Source organism: Peromyscus leucopus, chromosome 3 (genome assembly GCF_004664715.2).
Source record: "Peromyscus leucopus breed LL Stock chromosome 3, UCI_PerLeu_2.1, whole genome shotgun sequence".
Taxonomy (NCBI): Eukaryota; Metazoa; Chordata; class Mammalia; order Rodentia; family Cricetidae; genus Peromyscus; species Peromyscus leucopus.
The window spans coordinates 84,967,477-84,988,080 of record NC_051065.1 but is presented as its reverse complement, the minus strand read 5'-3'; the positions used below and the strand labels follow the sequence as shown (position 1 = coordinate 84,988,080).

Sequence of the window (20,604 nt, the reverse complement as noted above, 5' to 3'; positions counted from 1 at the left end):
TTCCATTCGTTTGGCTATTTGTCCCTGTGCTTTATCCAACCTTGGTTTCAACAATTCTCAATCATATAAACCCTCCTCTTTCTCTCTAATTAGACTCCCAGAGCTCCACCCGGGTCCTAGCCATGTTTGGGAGGCATCTAGGCAGTGGGACCGGGTCCCGTGCTCATTGCATGAGTTGGCTGTTTGAAACCTGGGGCTTTTGCAGGAATGCTTGGCTCAGTCTGGGAGGAGGGGACTGGACCTGCCTGGACTAAGTCTACTAGGTTGATCTCAGTCCTTGGGGTAGGCTTTGCTCTGGAGGAGGTGGGAATGGGAGGTGGGCTGGGGGGAAGGGGAGGGGGGCAGGAGTGGGGAGAACAAGGGAATCCGTGGCTGATATGTAGAACTGAATGGTATTGTAAAATAAAATAAAAGGAAAAAAAAGACTGCCTTGGTTCTGTGGTGCTATCTTGGGATGCATGGTGCTTATAGATCCTATATGTCTCAATTTATGCCAGCTTACACAGTGGCATCTATCTGTCCCCTGCTATAGGCAGTAGGGAATGAATCCATTTTTCTACAATCATAGGGGATATTTTATGTCATTTTGCTCTTAAGGGTGGGCTTTTCACTCCCTTGGTACTTTTCACACAGCTGTATCAACCAGGGCATTTGCATATTGTTCCCTAGGGTAAATGTTTCCTTTCAAGTACAGGACAAAAGCTAGGCCCTCTTTCTGTCTTGGCTACTCAGAACTCTTCATATCAAGTTCTCAGAATGAAGTGTCTTGCTCAGCTCCTGTGGCTGCTTATGGTTTGGCTCCCTGGTAAGGTAGAAACAAAGGTGAAAAAGATATTGTGGAGGGTTGGGGATTTCTGTGGCCCTGCTGATGCAAATACATGTTCTGTCCATATGTGAGATTGCCAGTGTTGTTCTCCATGAATGGGCTTGTGAAGTTTAGAGGGTGAAGGGAGGAGAACCTGTGCTCTTATGGAAACTCTGCCAAGTATCAAAGCAGATGGTATAGGTCATTTCTAGAGAGTCTCTATGCTCTCTCTACATAGATATTTTATGTTGAATATTTATAGACTATGAATGAATCATTGACATAATAAGTAGCAAATGATAAAGGAAGGAAATATTATTTATTGTGTCATTTTGTTTGAACATAACCTTTCATTTCTGTTATTTCAGGAGCCAGTGGGGATATTGTGATGACCCAGCCTGCAGTTACCAGTCCTGTTAGTCTTGGAGAATCAACTTCCATCTCCTGCAGGTCTAGTAAGAGTCTCCTACATAGCGATGGCATCACTTACTTGTATTGGTACCTGCAGAGACCAGGCCAGTCTCCTCAGCTCCTGATCTATCAGATGTCCAACCTTGCCTCAGGAGTCCCAAACAGGTTCAGTGGCAGTGGGTCAGGAACAGATTTCACACTGAAAATAAGTCGAGTGGAGGCTGAGGATGTGGGTGTTTATTACTGTCAGCAATGGCTAGAACTTCCTCCCACAGTGATACATCCCTGAACAAAAACCTCCCTGACTGAGGTACAAAGCTGCCTCATAAGTTCCTTGTTTTGGGTACAAAGTTGTGTAACCAGCATGGCATAAGTACATATCCTTCCCCACCACAATGTTTTCCCACATTCAACAACTACTCCAAATTAAGTACTCAACTCTAAACTTACACAGTACAAACTTTAACATTTATATCCACTTACCTGGAAACTTTATGATTTCCTTTTCTTTGTTTCCAAATAAAGAAATGATATTTTTAACAATAAAGAAAATGAAGTAATGATGATGTCAGGAAACTGAAAGCAAGTGAAGATCATCATCTTGCTTGGGTTAAGTGAGATATCAGAATGACAACTATTACATTGTTACTCTCATTTGTGTTATTAGACTATGTATAGATACATATAATCACATGTGGGTATATGATACAATTTAGAAGTGAAAATTTCTAGAGGAAAAAACTTTTTGGTTTTGTATGTGTTTTCATGGTTTTAGAAGACACTGAGATGGATAACTGAGGACCAAGGTATTTATTATAACAGTTATTAATGCTCTGGACTAGACAAACCAAGGGAAATAGCGTAGTGGGGAGAATCAGGGAGAGTTTAGTTCCTCACACCAGAGATAGCCAGCATGGAGGGGAAAGTCTCTGCAGGGAATCAGAGCTTACTTGAGAGAAGTGGGACCTATACCTAAAGACTGGGGAAGGTTTATAGAAAGATTCTATAGCCAAGCTCTCTGATTCCCTTGTACAGAAGTGAATGGGGACCGATGTTCCTGGTACTCTTTTGTTATCTACTTTCCCAGGAGAGAGCTCCCATCTTCAATGTCCCTGTAGGGAACCAGTCAGTATCCCCAAGAGTGGGAGAGCTGCTGTAAATTGGCTAGGTGATTCAAACATCAAGGGAGTACAGGGAACATATAGGACAAAATAACCTCCAGGGTAATATGTACATGCAAGGAAATTTGGCAAAATTTATTTAAATACTGTTTGATCTCTCCTAGTGTCAATTTTTATTCTGTAGTACAGAGTGTTCTTATAGACTTAGATTTTCTATGTCTCATAGAATGGTTGTTTCTAAGATTTGTTAATCATATCCTCAAGGATTATCTTGGGAGCAACAAATATCAGGAAACTTCTTAAGCTTCATTCTTATACTGAGTAAAAACTGTCAATTATCAGATGAGATGCTATGTGTTTTGTACTTCTGTAGATTAAGGAGTGATCCAAGCAGATTTACATAGTCTTTCCAAACATTGTCCAGTGCATGAGTCTCTGACATTGTCTTAGAAATTCATGGCCTGTGCACCCAGTGCCCTCACTAATCCAGAATTTCATACCTATGCCTTTTTTGTCCAGTGCTGGAAAGAAGAAAACATTTTACATCATTTTCCTCACAGTAGTGGTCCTTTCTTAAGTTTGTCTTTTCTCAAACAGCTGCACATATCTGTAAAATGCATATTATTCTCTAGGGAGTTCCATCCATGCAGGTCTAAGATCAAAGTTGAGCTGACTACCAATGGCACTTCAGTTTAAATATTAAGATTGAGGTACCCAGCCTTGTTCCTGGCACTGCTGATATTCTGGGTGGCTGATGAGAACAGCAGTGATGAACAAGGGAACACACAGGGGTGGACAAATGATTAATGGGACAATGTATTTTTGTCCTTCCCAGACTCCCATAAGTTTTGTTTACTATATTGTTTGACACTCCAGTTATATAAGCTTTCTTTCAAGTCTGCTTTTAAATTAACTCATTAACAAGACTTTGAATGCAGAGATTCAAAAATTTCTGGTTCATTCTACCCTCTACACAGTACAATCCTTGTTTCTACTTTCTCATAGCATGCATGCTTCTCCAGTATGGGGCTCTGGAGAAGGTACGACTAGGTACAACTGTATAATGAAATCATTGAGTTTACAAAATACTAGTTGTTCTTTGACATTTGAGTTTTAAAAAGCTGCAAAAAGCTTTTTAAAACAACTTTGAATATTCTCTACCACAACATGTTAATATAATAGGTCACATTTTCTCAAATTTCCAAGAAGGATTTTAAAAATGAAAAATCAAGTCTGTAATTTAGTGTGGTAATCAGACTTACACATCAAAATGTTAGTGTAAAAGAGAAAAAAAAACTGTGAATTTCTTTACAAGGACATAATGACCCAGAAGACTGAATAGGTTTTAGTAAGTATGACTATGGCAGTCACATAGTCTGCCATTGTTTAGAACTGAGCCTATGGCTTACATATATTTGATGGGTATGTTGGTGGAGTTGGGATTGCACTATGGAGACTGGCATTTATTTCTTGCAAAGAATCATTAAGTTGATTACTTGGATTTGAATATTATGACCTAATATGAATGAAGATTCCAGATCTATAGTGAGACCCAATAGTTAGGGGAAATGCAGCCATACTGCAATGTGGGTCAAACCTGACATTCTTTATTCACACAGGCTAGCCTGAGGTCGAGAATTTGAGAACTTGGCATTGATTATGTCCCCCAAACATATTTGTTTCCTTATTCGGTTTGCCCCTGTTTTTGCTATGTACAAGAAATTCTTTCACTGAGAGAGAAAAGAAACCAGTGAGATGCTGAGCCTACAGGGTAGTGCTAACTGACAAAATGTTTAACAGGAAGCAAGGACTCTGTCACCACTTATATTTCCTTCTTGTATTCACTTCTGAAAGCAAAGGTTGTATTTCATTTTCAGATTCCTGATCTCATGTGGAATCAAAATGTCTCAGTCACTTTTCTTTTGCTGTGATGAAACACTGTGAGCAAGGCAACTAATGCAACAAAGACTTTAACTGACTTTATGATTTCAGAGATAATGATGGCCAGCAAAAGCCTGGCAGTATTAACAGTTCAGTTTAGTCACTAAAAAAATATGGTGTATGGTTTAATTCAAATGAGATTAGAGAATGAAAATAATACATAATCTGCAGTGACAGCAAAAAGTTCAGTCTGTCTGACATGTAAGCTTAAGAGAATTTTATCTAAAAAACATTTCAATGCCATGACAATGATGTGTGTGCTTATATATGGTATGAATTGTAATGCTTATATGTGTGCATTTCTTTCTGAAGAATAGTGTGTTTGAGTGTGTATGGTAGTGCTTATTGTATGCACTTCTTTTTGAAACACATTGATCACTTAACTTAGTCATCTTGATTATAAAGAAAGATCTATAATGTTGAATAATTTAATTCCATCTTGTAATCTTGCAGTGTATAGAGACTATGAACACAAAGTTCTGGGAGTTCATTTCATCCCTGAGGATAATTAGCTGTGGGTATTAACTACATTCTCCCAGTTCTCTGCAATTTAGTTGTGTGTTTTTAGATAAAATCTAGGTAAATTTCAAATTAGACTAGACTTCTTTGTTAATTCATATTGACAACTTTTATTGTAAGTTTTTCAGCATTCTTCTAGTCCACCATATTTTGTTTCATTACTTTCACTCCTGATATAGAAGAAGACTTTTTGAATCATTATTCAAATGTAGGAAGCCCAGACAACTGTCTCCTCTATGTACACTCCTGTGCAGACCAGGGTATTTGCATATTGCTCCCTAGGGAGGTCCTTAGCTTCCTGGCCTGAGATAAAAGCTCAAATGTTCTCTCTCCTTCACTGACTCCTTAATTCATCTCCTCAAAATGATTTGTCCTGTCCAGTCCCTGTTTCTGCTAATGTTCTGGATTCTGGGTAAGGATAGAGGGAGATGAAAGAGGAGAATGGGGATGGAGATGAGCTCTGGCTGTCTATGTGTGCTGTTCATGTGTGATGAGGCAGATCCTGTACTCCAGGATGGGCATGGGAGGTTTAGTTATGTGATAATGAGAATTTAAAGAGACAACATCTGTGCTAAGAGGAAGATCCTGACTTGGATGGGATGGAGTGGTGTAGACTATGACCTTAAGGACCACCAACTCACTATTTTTATGTGTTTGAAAAAGCATTTGATATGTTTTAAAAACCAGAAAAAATACCAGGATGTCACTAGAAATGAATAACATAAGGATTTGAGGAAATTTGCAAATGACTTTGTACTACTCTATTCCAATTTCAGGAACCAGTGGTGATGCTGTGCTGACCCAGACTCCACTCTCTTTGTCAGTTTCCACTGGACAGTCAGCTTCCATCTCTTGCCAGTCAAGTCAGAGCCTCTTACATAGCGATGGAAAAACCTATTTGAATTGGTTGCTACAGAGACCAGGACAGTCTCCACAGCATCTGATTTATCAGGTGTCCACACTTGACACTGGAGTCCCTGATACATTCAGTGGCAGTGGGTCTGGAACAGATTTCACACTCAAAATCAGCAGAGGGGAGGATGAGGATATGGGAGTTTATTATTGCCTCCAAGGTACACATTTTCCTGCCACAGTGATGCAGACCATAACAAAACCTCCTTGCTTGGGGAGGCCCGGGTGCAATGGGCTGCCTGACTGGACAGGAGCAGTCACTCTGCATCAATGTGAGAGGCAGGCACAAGGGAATTTGGGTAATTGTTTGCAGCTGAGACATTGGCTGGATGAATGGTTTGGCTAGACCTCAAATGACACCAATTTCTGGGCCTTCAAACTGTAACAGCAATTGTAATGCCTCTGTATCAGAAGAATTTCATCTCCTTAATTTATTTTATTCTTGAAAAATTTAAACATTTAAAAATTTTCTTTGATTTCATGAACTTCATTTTTAATACTTCCTTTTAATGATGTGTGTTTGTTAAATTCTTATTTAGCTTTTTAAATGCTGAATTGTCTATCCATATTCTCTTTTATTTTCCTAAGTAGACTTGAGATTTTGAATATTTTTAAAGCATTATGTATATTTTACTATCTAAGTGACATGAAACAAGAAAGTTGGTTTATTCATTTAGTATATTCATTTAGAGATTAAGTTTTACTGCCTTTCAAAGTCTAGTTTAAGCATTTACACTGACATGTCTGAATCTGGCATAATTGTTGGCTCTAGAAATTTTATATATGGTTTCTTTAACGAAAGAATTTCTCCTGGAAATATGGCTGTGACCTAACCCAGTTATTGCAGGCTATGCTTAGTGCAGTGTGCTATATATAATTATATATAACGATCTATATAATTCTTCTTTAATTGTAACCAACATCTTCAAAGCCTGCATTTGTCCCAGTGATCTGCCTACTGGGATGTGGTTCTTCCCTGTCTTGTGTGGTACCTGCTTTCCTGTGAAAAGCAATTTGGGGCAGACATCAGAGTTCCCACAGCCTTATGAGGTTTCTTTACTGCTTCTCAATCTGTGGAGGAGCCTTCTTCCTCGGTGGATATGGTATTACACGTGGAGATGACACTTTGGTGAATGAGAGCACAGTTTGGTCTAGGTGCCTTCTAAGAAGTAAAGAGTGGGAACTTTACAGCACCCCACCTACAGTGCCGATGAAAGAAGATTCACCAGCAACAGACTTCAGGAGCAGATGTATGGACTGATGCAAGCCTCACTTATACATTCTTACATCTAGAGAATTTACTTTCAAGTTGATCTCATATGGTGACAAGGGTTAGTAGATGCAAGGTACTTCATATGTTTACAAGGCTATTTGATTTGTTTAAGTACCTTAGTATCTTCATGGTGTCTCATTTCATGACAGTGTTTTATCTCATACAATCTAGTTGGACAACATGTATTATTTGCCCTGGTTCTTGTGCAAGCAAGAGCAGAGAAGGCATCAACCACTGTCCTTGATTTCTCCAGGAGCCTTTATTCAGATGGTCTCTCTGCTCCCTTGAATCAATCAATCTGTCTATCTCTATCTATCTATCTATCTATCTATCTATCTATCTATCTATCAATCATCGATCTAATATCTTCTTCATCTTCATCATCATCATCATCATCAATCATCTCTGTCTCTCTGTCTCTGTCCCTGTCTTTCTTTCTCTCAATAATTACACACATATATTCCAGTTTACCAGTAGTTTGCACATTTTCCTGGCTCTCTCTCTGTAGACCAGGCTGGCCTTGAACTCACAAAGATCTACCTGCCTCTTCCTCCCAAGTGTTGGGATTAAAGGCCTGTGACACCACCTCCCGTCAACCATTAACTATCCCATTAATGCTGATCCCTCTCTTCTTCTCAACTAGTCTCTTTTCTATTTTCATATTTTTTCTTTTTATGCAGTTATTGTACAGAGAGCCACAGACACCTATGATCGTGACTTCAATGAAAGGCTGGTCATTCTCCTTCCGGAAGCCATTTGTTAAAAACAAAACAAAACAAAACAAAACAAAAAAACAACAAAAAAAACTACCACTGTCATTTATTTAAATGATTTTCTCTCCCTCTCTCCCCATCTCTATCCATCTCTTCCTCCTCTATATTGTTATTTTTAAGTGGGAATTCTCTTCCCCTTAAATATTTCTGTTGATTGATATTGAAATGGGGGTTTCTGTTCATTCATGATAGTAAATAAATATCAAATACGCAAGTGTCGAATCAATGCTTTCTTATATGAGTAACAAGTTCCTTCAAAAATAATGAACAGAGAAGACAAGCACTGAAAAAGACTGAAACATAACTCATGAATTTTCCTGTATAATAATAATTATAACCAAAAATAGGTCACCTGCATTACATAAAGAACACATGAAGACAGGCTTTGAAAGGAAACACTTGAATTTTTCTTCAGACCACTGGGAAAGGAGAACTGGTACATTTTTCTTAGAGGTTATAGCAGAGCAGTTAATATAGCAAGTTTACAGGGCACTCCTAAATTATTTTTGTGTGTATGTACACACTTTTACTAACAGTAAAATAGACAATAAGGAAAATATTTCAGGATCTACTGTGAGGCAAAGGTTCCAATACAATAAAAGAAAGTCCTATATCAAGTTTACTTTCTTTAACAGGTCATCAAGAAACAAAATCAGAATAAATGAACACCCCTGACCAAAAAATAGCAACAGCAACCTGGATGCAAATTATTAGGAGTGTAGGAACTTTCCATGATTTCTGCTGATACTAGGCTAGCAACTACCAATGTTCTCAGTCACCCTGAATGTAATGGTGACAGTATTCAAGAGATGCAGACAAGAGGATGGAGATTTGGTCATCTGGATTTCACATATCAAGCCTGTGATTGGAAATATCCAAACAATATACATGGTTAATCATGATAGAAAAGACTTCTCTGAAGTTCCAGGTAGCACTGATTATAAAAGGCAAAATGAATGCCCCTAGTCATCCTTCCTTACTTGGATACAGAATGGCAGAACCACCAGAAGCTGAGAGGGAGACTTCATGTACTGCTGTTACCTGACAATAACTGACTCCTGGACAGGCTGTGACCAGACTATTAAGAAGTTCTGAGTGAATTCACTGGACACATGCACATAAGCAGAGACTGGCCAGGGATGAAAACAGCTGCAAGCCTGATTTATCTTAGGATCTCAGGTGGGTGGTGTTCAGATATCCCAGTCTAGAACAGAATATTGCACATTTTGCTTCAGACAACCTCTGTCAGTGGATGATTTTATTACAAAAGACATATTTAACTTTAAGTCCCTTAAAAAAGAAATTGAAGAAGATGTCAGAAAATGGAGCGATCATCCATGCTCATGGATAGGCAGGACCAACATAGTAAAAAAGGCAATTTTACCAAAAGCAATCTACAGATTCAATGCAATTCCCATCAAAATACCAACACAATTCTTCACAGACCTGGAAAGAATAATACTCAACTTCATATGGAAAAACAAAAAACCCAGGATAGCCAAAAGAATCCTGTACAATAAAACAACCCCTGGAGGCATCACTATCCCTGATTTCAAGCTCTACTATACAGCTACAGTAATAAAAAAAATAGCTTGGTATTGGCAAAAAAAAAATAGACATATGGACCAATGGAATTGAATTGAAGACCCTGACATTAACCCACACACCTATGAACATATAATTTTTGACAAAGAAGCCAAAAGTGTACAATGGAAAAAAGAAAGCATCTTCAACATATGGCGCTGGCATATCTTTATGTCAACTTGTAGAAGACTGCAAATAGATTCATATCTGTCAACATGCACAAAACTTAAGTCCAAGTGGATCAAGGACCTCAACATAAATCCAGCTACTCTGAACCTGCTAGAAGAGAAAGTAGGAAGTAGTCTTGAATGCATTGGCATAGGAGATCACTTCCTAAATATAACACCAGTAGCACAGACACTGAGAGAAACAATCAAACAATGGGACCTCTTGAAACTGAGAAGCTTTTGTAGAGCAAAGGATATGGTCAGCAAGGCAAAGCGACAGCCTACAGAATGGGAAAAGATCTTCACCAACCCCACATCTGACAAAGGACTGATATCCAAAATATATAAGGAACTCAAGAAATTAGACATCAAAACGACCAACAGTCCAATTGAGAAATGGGCTTTAGAACTAAACAGAGAATTCTCAACAGAAGAAACTCAAATGGCTAAAAGACATTTAAGGAATTGCCCAGCATCCCTAATCATCAGGGAAATGCAAATCAAAACAACTCTGAGTTACCACCTTATGCCTGTCAGAATGGCTAAGATCAAAAACACTGAAGACACTTTATGCGGGGGAGGATGTGGAACTAGGGGAACTCTCCTCCACTGCTGGTGGGAATGCAAGTTTGTACAACCACTTTGGAAATCAATATGGCACTTTCTTAGAAAATTGGGAATCAATCACCTCCAAGATCCAGCTATACCACTCGGGCATATACCCAAGAAATGCTCAATCATACCACAAGAGCGCTTGCTCAGCTATGTTCATATCATTATTGTTTGTAATAGCCAAAACCTGGAAACAACCTAGATGCACTTCAACTGAAGAATGGATAAATAAATTGTGGCACATATACACAATGGAATACTACTCAGCAGAGAAAAACAATGACATCATGAGGTTTGCAGGCAAATGAAGGGATCTAAAAAAAAAATCATCCTGAGTGAGGTAACCCAGACTCAGAAAGACAAATATGGTATGTACTCACTCATAGGAGGATACTAGATGTGGAACAAGGATGACTGGATGGCTACTCACATCACCAGTGAGGCTACCTGGAATACAGGACCCCAAGAAAGACACGAGGATTGCCCAATTATGGAGAAATGGCTGAGATCTACATAAACAACCTGGAAATGTGGCAGTAATGGGTTGAGGGAAAAGAGAGCGGGAGATACCAGCTGGATCAAGAACCGACAGGGAGAACAAGGAATAGGAGACCATGGTAAATGAAGACCACATGAGAAAAGGAAGAAACAAAGTGCTAAAGAGGCCCACAGATATCCACAAAGATACCTCTACAAAAGACTGCTGGCAATGGCCAAGAGACAGCCAGGACTGGCCTACTCTGGTGATGGGATGGCCAAACACCCTAATAGTTGTGCCAGAAACCCCATCCAAGAACTAAGAATCTGGATGCAGAGATCCACAGCTAGTCCCCGGGTGGAGCACTGGGAGTCTAATTAGCGAGAAAGAAGAGGGTTTATATGAGCGAGAATTGTTGAAACCAAGGTTGGATAAAGCACAGGGACAAATAGCCAAATGAATGGAAACACATGAACTATGAACCAAAGGCTGAGGGACCCCCAACTGGATCAGGCCCTCTGAATAGGTGAGACAGTTTATTGGCTTGATCTGTTTGGGAGGCATCTAGGCAGTGGTACCAGGTCCTGGGCTCATTGCATGAGTTAGCTGTTTGAAACCTGGGACTTATGCAGGGACACTTGGCTCAATCTGGGAGGAGGGGACTGGACCTGCCTGGACTGTGTCTACCAGGTCGATCTTAGTCCTTGCGGGAGACCTTGCTCTGGATGAGGTGGGAATGGGGGGTGTCCTGAGGGGAAGGGGAGAAGGGCAGGAAGGGGGAGAACAAGGGAATCTGTGGCTGTTATGTAGATCTGAATAGTATTGTACAATAAAATAATTATAATAATAACAATAATAATAATAATAATAATAATAATAAGAAGAAGAAGAAGAAGAAGAAAAACAAACCAAGTCATATAGGAAGGAATGGTCAATAAATTTAAAAAAAATGAATGGGACCCTTGGAACATAAAAATGTTGCTCTCCAGGAGAGAGTAAATTCATCTAATTTCTTAGTAACAATTGCAACACTCACAGGAAGAGAGGAGTACAGGGAGCAGGGAGGGAGAGAGGGAAACTACAAAGATGTCTTTTGCCATTCGTCATATTTTACTTTTGTTAATTCCCTAGGTCCTAGTTCAAGAATTATTTCCCAATTCCCATAGAACAATTGAATTACTGCTTTATCTGAGTCCCAGATGCACTTAAATAAAAAATCATACATCTTAAAAGAAGACATATTTATACAATTTTCAAAATTTTAATGGGTATAAGAGCAGGTAGAAAGTCCTTTCTGCATTGTATTAGGTTTTAGTAAAGTGCCATTGTTCAAACAAGCCACAGCAAATTTTAGAGTGTGGCTTCAATTCTTGTTACACTCAAATATTTCTTTACTTAGAACATTTCTATAAGGAGTTGTTTCATTTAAATAATTATTAAAAAACACTCATCAGAAATACAAATAGATATAAAATCAGTTTATGATGACCTATCAGCACTCTTAGTTTATATATTTACTAAATGTTTTGGTGTAAATATACATAAATAACACTGTTTTTTTTCAAAAAAGTATTTTATTAAATGAGGTTGAAGACAAGGCCCAGCAGTTAAGAGAACTTGCTAATATTGCATGGGATCAAAGTAGGATTTCTAGAACCCATATGCTGTAATAATCATCGGAAATTCTAGCTCAGGTAGATAGATCACCTTCTTCTGGCCTCCATAGACACTAGGCCACATTTGCAGTATGCTTAAATACGTTTAGGAAAAACATTCATACACAGAATAAAATATGAATTTTTTTAAAATCTTTTATATTATAAATGTGTGTGTGTGTGTGTGTGTGTGTGTGTGTGTGTGTGTGTATGTGTGTGTGTGAAATACAGCATGCTTGTGCAGTTCAGAGGACAACTTAAATTTACTGGTATTTTACCTTGCTTCTGAAGTCTGGTAGCAAGTGTCTTTACCAACTGAATCATTTAAATGTCCCTGGAGTGCCTTTAAGGGTATGTCTCTTGTAGTTCCTTCATGAAAAGAATCTATAACTTCTATTTTTATCCAACCACTTAAATGCTTTTTCACATTTAAGGTTTGGAGATTTTGTTTTCACTCAAGCCCTCATCTCATCTCTTAATTCTGATATGTAGTAATATTTCCCTAATTGTTCAGTAAATAAAAATCTTTTCTTCAAGGCTGGGGAGATGGTCTTCAGTTTGATTGCTGGCCATTCTTCCAGAGGTCATGAGTTCAGCCACCAACACCCACATGGTAACTCACAATGATTTTTAACTACAGTGAAAGGAGATCCAGCACCTTTTTCTGGCCTCCCAGGGCACTGAATGAATGTGATACATAGGCATATATGTGAGCAACACAGCAATAATCATACAATAAAATAATATAAAAATATGATTCTCCCTCCAACTCTAGAACATGAAATAATTAAATATAAACCTGTGATTAAAAGTAGGACTCCAATGACTAATTATTTCCAACTAAAGAGAGGAATAAGATCTACTCATTGTGTTTTACCTCAGTTTTTCTTTATGACCTATCAATTTCTATAGGTTCAAGTGTAGTTTATCTTGACCTTGACTTAGTGGAGAGCAGAGAAGTAGGGAAGCCATATGCATTACACAGTTAAGCAAACCCTCATTTTTTGGCTGGGAAGGTTTCTACTTAATGTATGATCTTGCTGTGCACCATCAACTCTGTTTTTATCACTGTATGTTTACTACTAAGAAGATGCATTATGTTCGTCAGTCTCCAGCCTCTCTTCATTTTTTCACTATTACTATTACTATTATTATTATTATTATTATTATTATTATTATTATTATTAAGAGATTTGCTATTCATTTACCAGGCTGAGTTCCAGGAGTCCAATTGATGAGAGCAAGGAGGGATTCTGTGAGCAAGGGACATTGAGATCATGACGGGAAAAATGTGAGAAATGACCAGCTAAACTAGTGGAAATTCATGAACTGTGGACCAGTAGCTGAGGTGCTCCCATGGTACTGGACTACGACCTCTGAATAGGTGAGACAGTTGTTAAGCTTGAACTGTGTAGAGGGACCCCAGTCAGTGGGATCAGGACCTGTCCCTGGTGCAGGAGCCAGCTTTTGGAGCCTAGTGCCTATGGTGGTACACTTTGTCCAGACAGCAATTGGGTATATATATTCAGAATTAAGATGAGATCAAAGTAGATAAAGATCTCCACAGCTAGATTCAAGAGCAAGCAGGAGAGCAGGCAAAAGATTTTTTCACAGGCCTCATGATGTATGGAGCACCACAAGAAGGTGCCTCTAAGATGTTGGGTAAGTTGTTCCACTTCAGCAAGCCTAATAAAGATAGTCTCTTACAATCATGGCTACATATCCATGTTATCCTAAATATTGCACAGGTGTACAGAACTTTGTCTAATTGATTACTGCAGGGCCTGTCAAGGTGACAATCTCTAATAATCATCAATTCTGGTAAAATCCAGCACAGATGTCCAACCAGAAGTACTTAATGGCTTGATGACAGCAGACTCAGGGATCCATTGCTAAGGTTAATACAACCTGGGCCTACTCCCTGGCATCTGGTCTGTTTGAGTATTTCAGAGGCAGTGAGTATAGGGCCAGATTTCACTATCTTCTTTAGGGGCCAGGAGAGTTACCAAAAATCCCTGTCAGCATTGTACAGAATCACTCCCATGGTGCTCCCACTTGGGGGACAAAGCTCTTACCGAGGTGATGGATCAGGGAGTCTTTGCCTCAACAGCTTCTTCTACTGCTCAACCATGGTTCTTCCTTCCTGTGTCAAGTTCATGGTGCTGAGTGATTTTTTGACTGGCTAGTACTAAGAAACTGAGCCTGTCTAAGATTTCTGCGCTATTTATTAAGCAACACAGTAGGAAGATAAACAAATCTCAAGACTAATTATTATTATACAGTAGGTATGTTAGAGTTTCTTAAGAAGTTGTTGGAATTTCTTATAAGGTCTCTATGCTCACTACTGTACCATGGACACACATTTTCTTAGGAAGTTTTAATCCAGACACAAAATTATTTGTTACTTAATCCAATCTAGAAGCCATTGGTAAAGGGAAGTTGAATGTTTCTGGATTTCCCTTCATATTTACATATATTATTAATGGAGGTATGGTAGGAATTCAGTTTCTAAATGTTCTGCAAAATAATGATTTGTGTTTTTTGGGCTGAGGGGAATTGTCAACCTCCTTTTATTATCCACTGAAAGTGTCCTGAATACAGCTTCCCCTAGATACTGGGGATATTATGTGAGAATGCAGAACTCTTCCAAGTTTCAGTGACCAAACAGAGGCAGAGATGCAGCTGGTAGATATCAGCAGAAAGAGAGGGAAATGAAGAGGCAGAGAAACCAGCATTCCTATTAATCCAGCCAAAAGAGGCTGTGTGATACTTCTGATGGGAAAAGTGTCGTGTATCTTGAAGAAGCTGCTTTATAACTGGGCATTTGTTCACAGCCATCACTCAAGTCCATATCCCTGGAAAGTCAGCTAGGTCAGGCATAGGCTGCCACACTGTCTGGCCTTTGCCAGTAATGTTTCTAAGAAACCCCAATGTTCCAAACCTCAGGACAGGAGGCCTGAATACTGAACTGATTCTACTTCTCCTGCTGATAATTAAGAATGGATGGCCAAACCAAAGTTTGAGTGTGAGATGTTTGATGCTCAAATGTTGGTGTTATGAAGATGCACAAAGATTTCTGCATCTTAGGTTGCTTGCAGACTGAGACACATGTAGACAGTGAGACTGATGCCTGAATCAGGATGATGTCTCCAGTTTCTGTTCAAGAGCAGAAGGTGTAAATACCATTCGTAATACAAGGCAGAGCCATGTATTGAGCAGCAGTGTTTTCTGTTACAGTATTCATTTCTTTCATTACTGATAACTCCTTCATGCTGAGGAATTGTGGGACATAATAAGAAAAGGCAGAAAACTGTCCAAATATGGAGGATTCCAAACTAAGAAAAAGTTACAGCTCAGGCAGTCTGTGTGTATGAAAGTACCTCCATCCTCTGATGGAGTCTGAAATCCATGTGACACATGTAAAATTAAGATCAAGATGTTATGTGTACCAATGTATATTCCTTATTTTGTACTTTAGTAAGCATAGTTAAGGCTTTTAAGTTTTACTCTAATTCCTCAAAAATGATTCAGATAAAAAATAAGTTTTAATGTAGTGTAATGACTACAGCAAATGAACACAACCTTCCCAAAGAGGATACATACTATTTTTTAACCAATAGGAATTATTTTAATGAGTTAAAGATTTAATAGTTCCTTCTCTGTTGTATATTTCCTGACAGCAGGATATTATTCTATACTACCCACAATATATCTTTGAAATATGTAATTCAAAATAGATCTTATGTATAGTAGAAATTTTCAAATAACCTCCAAAGTATTATTTACAATTTTTAAGAAGGAAAACATTCTCTGGAAGCATATGTGTGGTCTGACCGTGGGCATCTGGGGACACAAATATTGTGCTCAGTTACTGAGATGAGCAAGCCTTACAGCTGTGACCACGCTAACTGGTTCCCAGTGATTTGCATGCACTCACTGCACAGCCTTGAGGACTTCTTCATATACCAGTCACACCCTGTACAGTTGTCACAGCAGTCAGGACTCAGCATGAACATGAGGGCCCCTGCTCAGCTCCTTGGGCTCCTGCTGCTCTGGCTTCCAGGTAAAGAAGGACTAAAGTTGGAATTTCACTGTTACACTGTGATTATTGTTGACTGGCATTTGGGGGAGGTCCTCTCTTATCATGCTTAACTATGTGGGAATTTATTATTATGTCTCCATTCCTAGGTGCCAGATGTGACATCCAGATGACCCAGTCTCCAACCTCCCTGTCTTCCTCTCTGGGAGACAGAGTCACTATCACTTGTAGGGCCAGTCAGGATATCAGCTCTGCTTTAAACTGGTACCAACAGAAACCAGGGAAAGCTCCTCAGCTTCTGATTTATGATGCAGGTAGCTTGGCAGATGGGGTCCCATCGAGGTTCAGTGGTAGTGGGTCTGGGACAGATTATTCTCTCACCATCAGCAGCTTAGAGCCTGAAGACATTGCAACTTATTACTGTCTACAGTATGATGAGCTTCCTCCCACAGTGATACAAGCCATAACATAAACCTCATGGAAGCAGAAGTGAGAGGCTGAATTGCCCCAGCTTCCCCTCTTCATGGGTCACTCACTGAAACTCTTTCTCAGATGTCACAGGATTTTTGAAAGCCATTGGAGAGTCATTTGTTTTTGTACAACTAAAGTTTTTTAGTTTTGTTGAACTAAAGAGAGGCTAAGTGGTCCTCTCTGTACCATCCCTGACTTTTTTCCTCTTCATCTCCAGCAGTTATGAGAATCTATGCATTTTCTGTCTTGAAAGAGGATACAGTTGTTCCCTGTGTGTGGTCTGAGTTGTATCACCAGGTGGGATTCATACATAACAGTGGAAACTACTTTGTGCATTCCAGCACAGGTTCTTCTAAAAGAGAAAATAAGCTTCTTATCTACATTATTACCAGGGGAGAGAAACATTATTGAGAGAAGTTGACAGTAGAGAGATTTCCAGGCTTTCTCACAAAAGTGAGAGCACATGTGTCAGAGAAAGTGAAGACTGTCTAACATGATTCTCCGCTGTGTCTCGAAATCCTAGTAGTGGGGTATTGATGCTCTCAGCTGTCTGCAGCACTCCAGTAGATTTCTAGTAGTTCCCATGCCCACTGGTATGCTTACAACTATTAAACAATTTTGAATAACACTCATGACTTTTAATGCTACTATAGGAAATAGAATCTAGATTTGTTTATTTGAAATCATATGGAGTAAATGGTTGCCTTAAACATGCTACTGAATGTGATATTAATGAAGAATTGATATTGCATAGCACAGCTTTAGAAACAGGACAAAACACTAAAACAAAAGAAATCTATACTCCATTTTGTTGTTTGCTTAAAAATTGTGTGTGTGTGTGTGTGCGTGTTTGAGAGTGTGTGTGGAGAGTTATCTCAGTTGATAAGAGCACTGCCTATCTTCCAGAGGTGCTGAGTTAAATTACTTGCAACCACATGGTGGCACACAACCATCTATACTGGGATCTGCTGCCATCTTCTTCTAAAGTACCTACAGATAAAGCACTTATTCATAATACAAATAAATCTTAAATAAAAGATTTTAGGTGTGACTAAGTTCTCTTTATGATGCCCCATTCATATATCTGTCTACCTGTGCCTCTATAGTACACACAGACTCAGTTCCTGTGGGTTAATACTAAAGAGAAATATTGTGAAATACAAAATATGAAGTGAGAACACATGATACCACTTTTCTAGGCTAATGATTTATTTGTTTGTTTGGTTGTTTTTCAAGACAGGGTTTCTTTTTGTTGCTCTGGCAGTCCTGAAACTCATTATGTAGACTAGGCTGGCCTCAAAATCACACAGATCTGCCGGCCTCTGTCTCTCTTGTGCTGTGATTAATGTGATTAAAGGTGTGCAATACCACTTAGCTGGCTTCTGATTTTCTTAGTTACTAAGTTGCATTACTTTCTATATAAATTCTTGACAAGGTAATCAAGTTTAGAGACTCTTTCGGTAACATTAGCTTCATTACTTTGACTTCATGTAAAAATTGGGGATATATACATTTGAAAGTAATTAATAGAGTTGAAGAGAATGCCCACTTTTAAGGAGCACCTGATATTCTTAAAAAAAAAAAACCTATGTTTGATACTCAGCATTCAAATGGTGACCACAACTACCTTTAAATTCAATTCCAGGGTATCATGCACGCTCTTCTGGCTTCTGAGGGCACCAGACATGTGCACATTGTGCTTACAAACAAACATGCAGCCATAGAACACTCATTCATATAAAGATACATTTTTTTTAAAAGTGGTCAACATTCTGAACACAGATATATTCATTTTTCAATTGTATGACCATAACAGCAATAGAATCACTCTATGAGCCTTTACTTCTTTCCATGTTTCCATCTCAGTGAATTTGCTATCGCAATACCTTTGCCATTTTCACAGCTAGAGAGATGTGGTAAACATCATGTTAGCAAAGAAAAAATTATAAACCTCAAGACAACACAGCTAATTTTAAAGCTAGTAACCCTCAGTCTCTGGGACTTCCAGTACCTACACATGACTAGATAGATAGACTGACAGACAGATTATAGATAGATGATAGATAGATAGATAGATAGATAGATAGATAGATAGATAGATAATCTCTATGTGGTGGTTTGAAATTAAATGGCCACTATAGGAAGTGGCACTATTAGGAAATATGTTTTTTAAGCGGGTGTGGCCTTGTTGGAGGAAGTGTGTCACGGTAGAGGCAAGCTTTGAGGTCCCTTTTGATCAAGTGTCCCTCAGTGTGCCACTGAGACCAGTTCTTATTGCCTATGAGATAAGATGTAGGACACTTGACTATTTCTCCAGCACCATGTCTGCCTTCATGCCACCATGTCACACCATGATAAGTATGGACCAGAACTCTGAAAATGAAGTCACCTCAAATAAATGTTTTTCCTTTATAAGATTTTCAGTGGTCATGGTGTCTCTTCACAGCCATATAATACTAACTAAGATACTACCTTTCTTTTTATCCAACTATGCATCTGTAAAGCACTGCAGAGCTTTAATTCATGGAAAAGTGCTAAATATTTCCTATTCTGTTTTGCTATATGTTGTTACCTTATTGAATTTTTAAATCACATAAGTATCTTGTTATGATTCCTCAAATTCATTAAGGAGATTAACAGGACTTTTGACCAAAGGTAAATGTATAGAGGATTCTCACTTATGAGATGATTAAAAGTGAAGGCCAATTCAATTTATCATATCAGTGGTTTAGAAAAATCTGTATTTTATGAAACATTGTGATAGAGAATTGCATTTACTCTGATATATGACAAAAAGAATAGGGGATAGTTTGAGGAAATCATTCTCTGTATGCACCAGATGAATTGCAGTCACTTTTCCGTAACACAAGCCATGGAGTAAACAATATGGAAATGAGTAGAATGAAAAACTGAGTGAAATGTGTGTAAGACAGGGGAACAATGTTATATCTCCCTTTTTGAGGGCAAAACATGAAAGAACATGAAGAAGAAAATACTTCAGAAAGCTCAAGATTGAAAGGTCTGGGGGATTTATTAATTAAAGTAAAATGCTTAGAACAATGAGAAAGATTTGTACATGGCAGAATAATCCCCACAACACAAAATGTACCACTCTCAGTTTTAGCAAATATTTCATGAAGGAATATATGTTACACATTTCATGTCTAGTTTAGCTAGTTTGATGCATTTTAATTCTTCTCTAATGGATTAAACACTCTGTACTATAAAACCAATTTATAAAAAGTGAATAAGTAAATAATCAGTCAGTAATGATAGAATAGATCCTTTGGCCCAGCTCTTGGAGGACTAGAATTTGTACTAGTGTCTCAATTAATGACTGACATTTGCCAAATGTATTTTAGAATCTCCATGAGTCCATCTTTTTTGAAAAAAATTCTCTCTCCCTGACAACATCATATATTATATTACCCTTCTTATTTGAGAGAGATATTTTAGCATTTTTAAAACATTGATCACTTTCTCCTGGATGTGTAACAGTCCAGGATTTACCTATTATCCTATCATTCCAAAGATAAATAACTTAGCTAACACAATGTCATGGGATTTTGTGGGTAATATGGTGGTATTTAGAGTCTTTTTATGGCTTTCAATTTACCTTTTTTTAGTGAAAATATATTTGGCAAATGGACAAAAATAAAGACCCAAATTATAAAGATTTAACTCAAAAAGTAAAGGAAATTATATATTTCTCATAATTGATACATGACTACACTTACCTCAATTTCAGCTTCCAGTGATGACAATGTGATGACACGGACTCCAATTTTCCTGATGTCACCCTCTGAGAGCCAGCCTCCATCTCTTGCAGGGCTAGTCAGAGCC

The 20,604-nt window shown here is 38.4% G+C and overlaps 3 gene segments (V, D, J or C); all 3 read left to right on the top strand.

The window, feature by feature from the left end:
- The first annotated feature begins 700 nt into the window (after positions 1-700).
- LOC114689111 lies at positions 701-1,505 on the top strand. The segment is given in 2 exon segments: positions 701-805; positions 1,174-1,505. Coding segments are annotated over 2 exon segments (381 nt in total).
- A 3,650-nt stretch (positions 1,506-5,155) lies between these two features.
- LOC119087707 lies at positions 5,156-7,745 on the top strand. The segment is given in 3 exon segments: positions 5,156-5,209; positions 5,574-5,981; positions 7,663-7,745. Coding segments are annotated over 3 exon segments (540 nt in total).
- An 8,485-nt stretch (positions 7,746-16,230) lies between these two features.
- On the top strand, positions 16,231-16,772 carry LOC119087621. The segment is given in 2 exon segments: positions 16,231-16,314; positions 16,440-16,772. Coding segments are annotated over 2 exon segments (378 nt in total).
- The last annotated feature ends 3,832 nt before the right edge of the window (positions 16,773-20,604 follow it).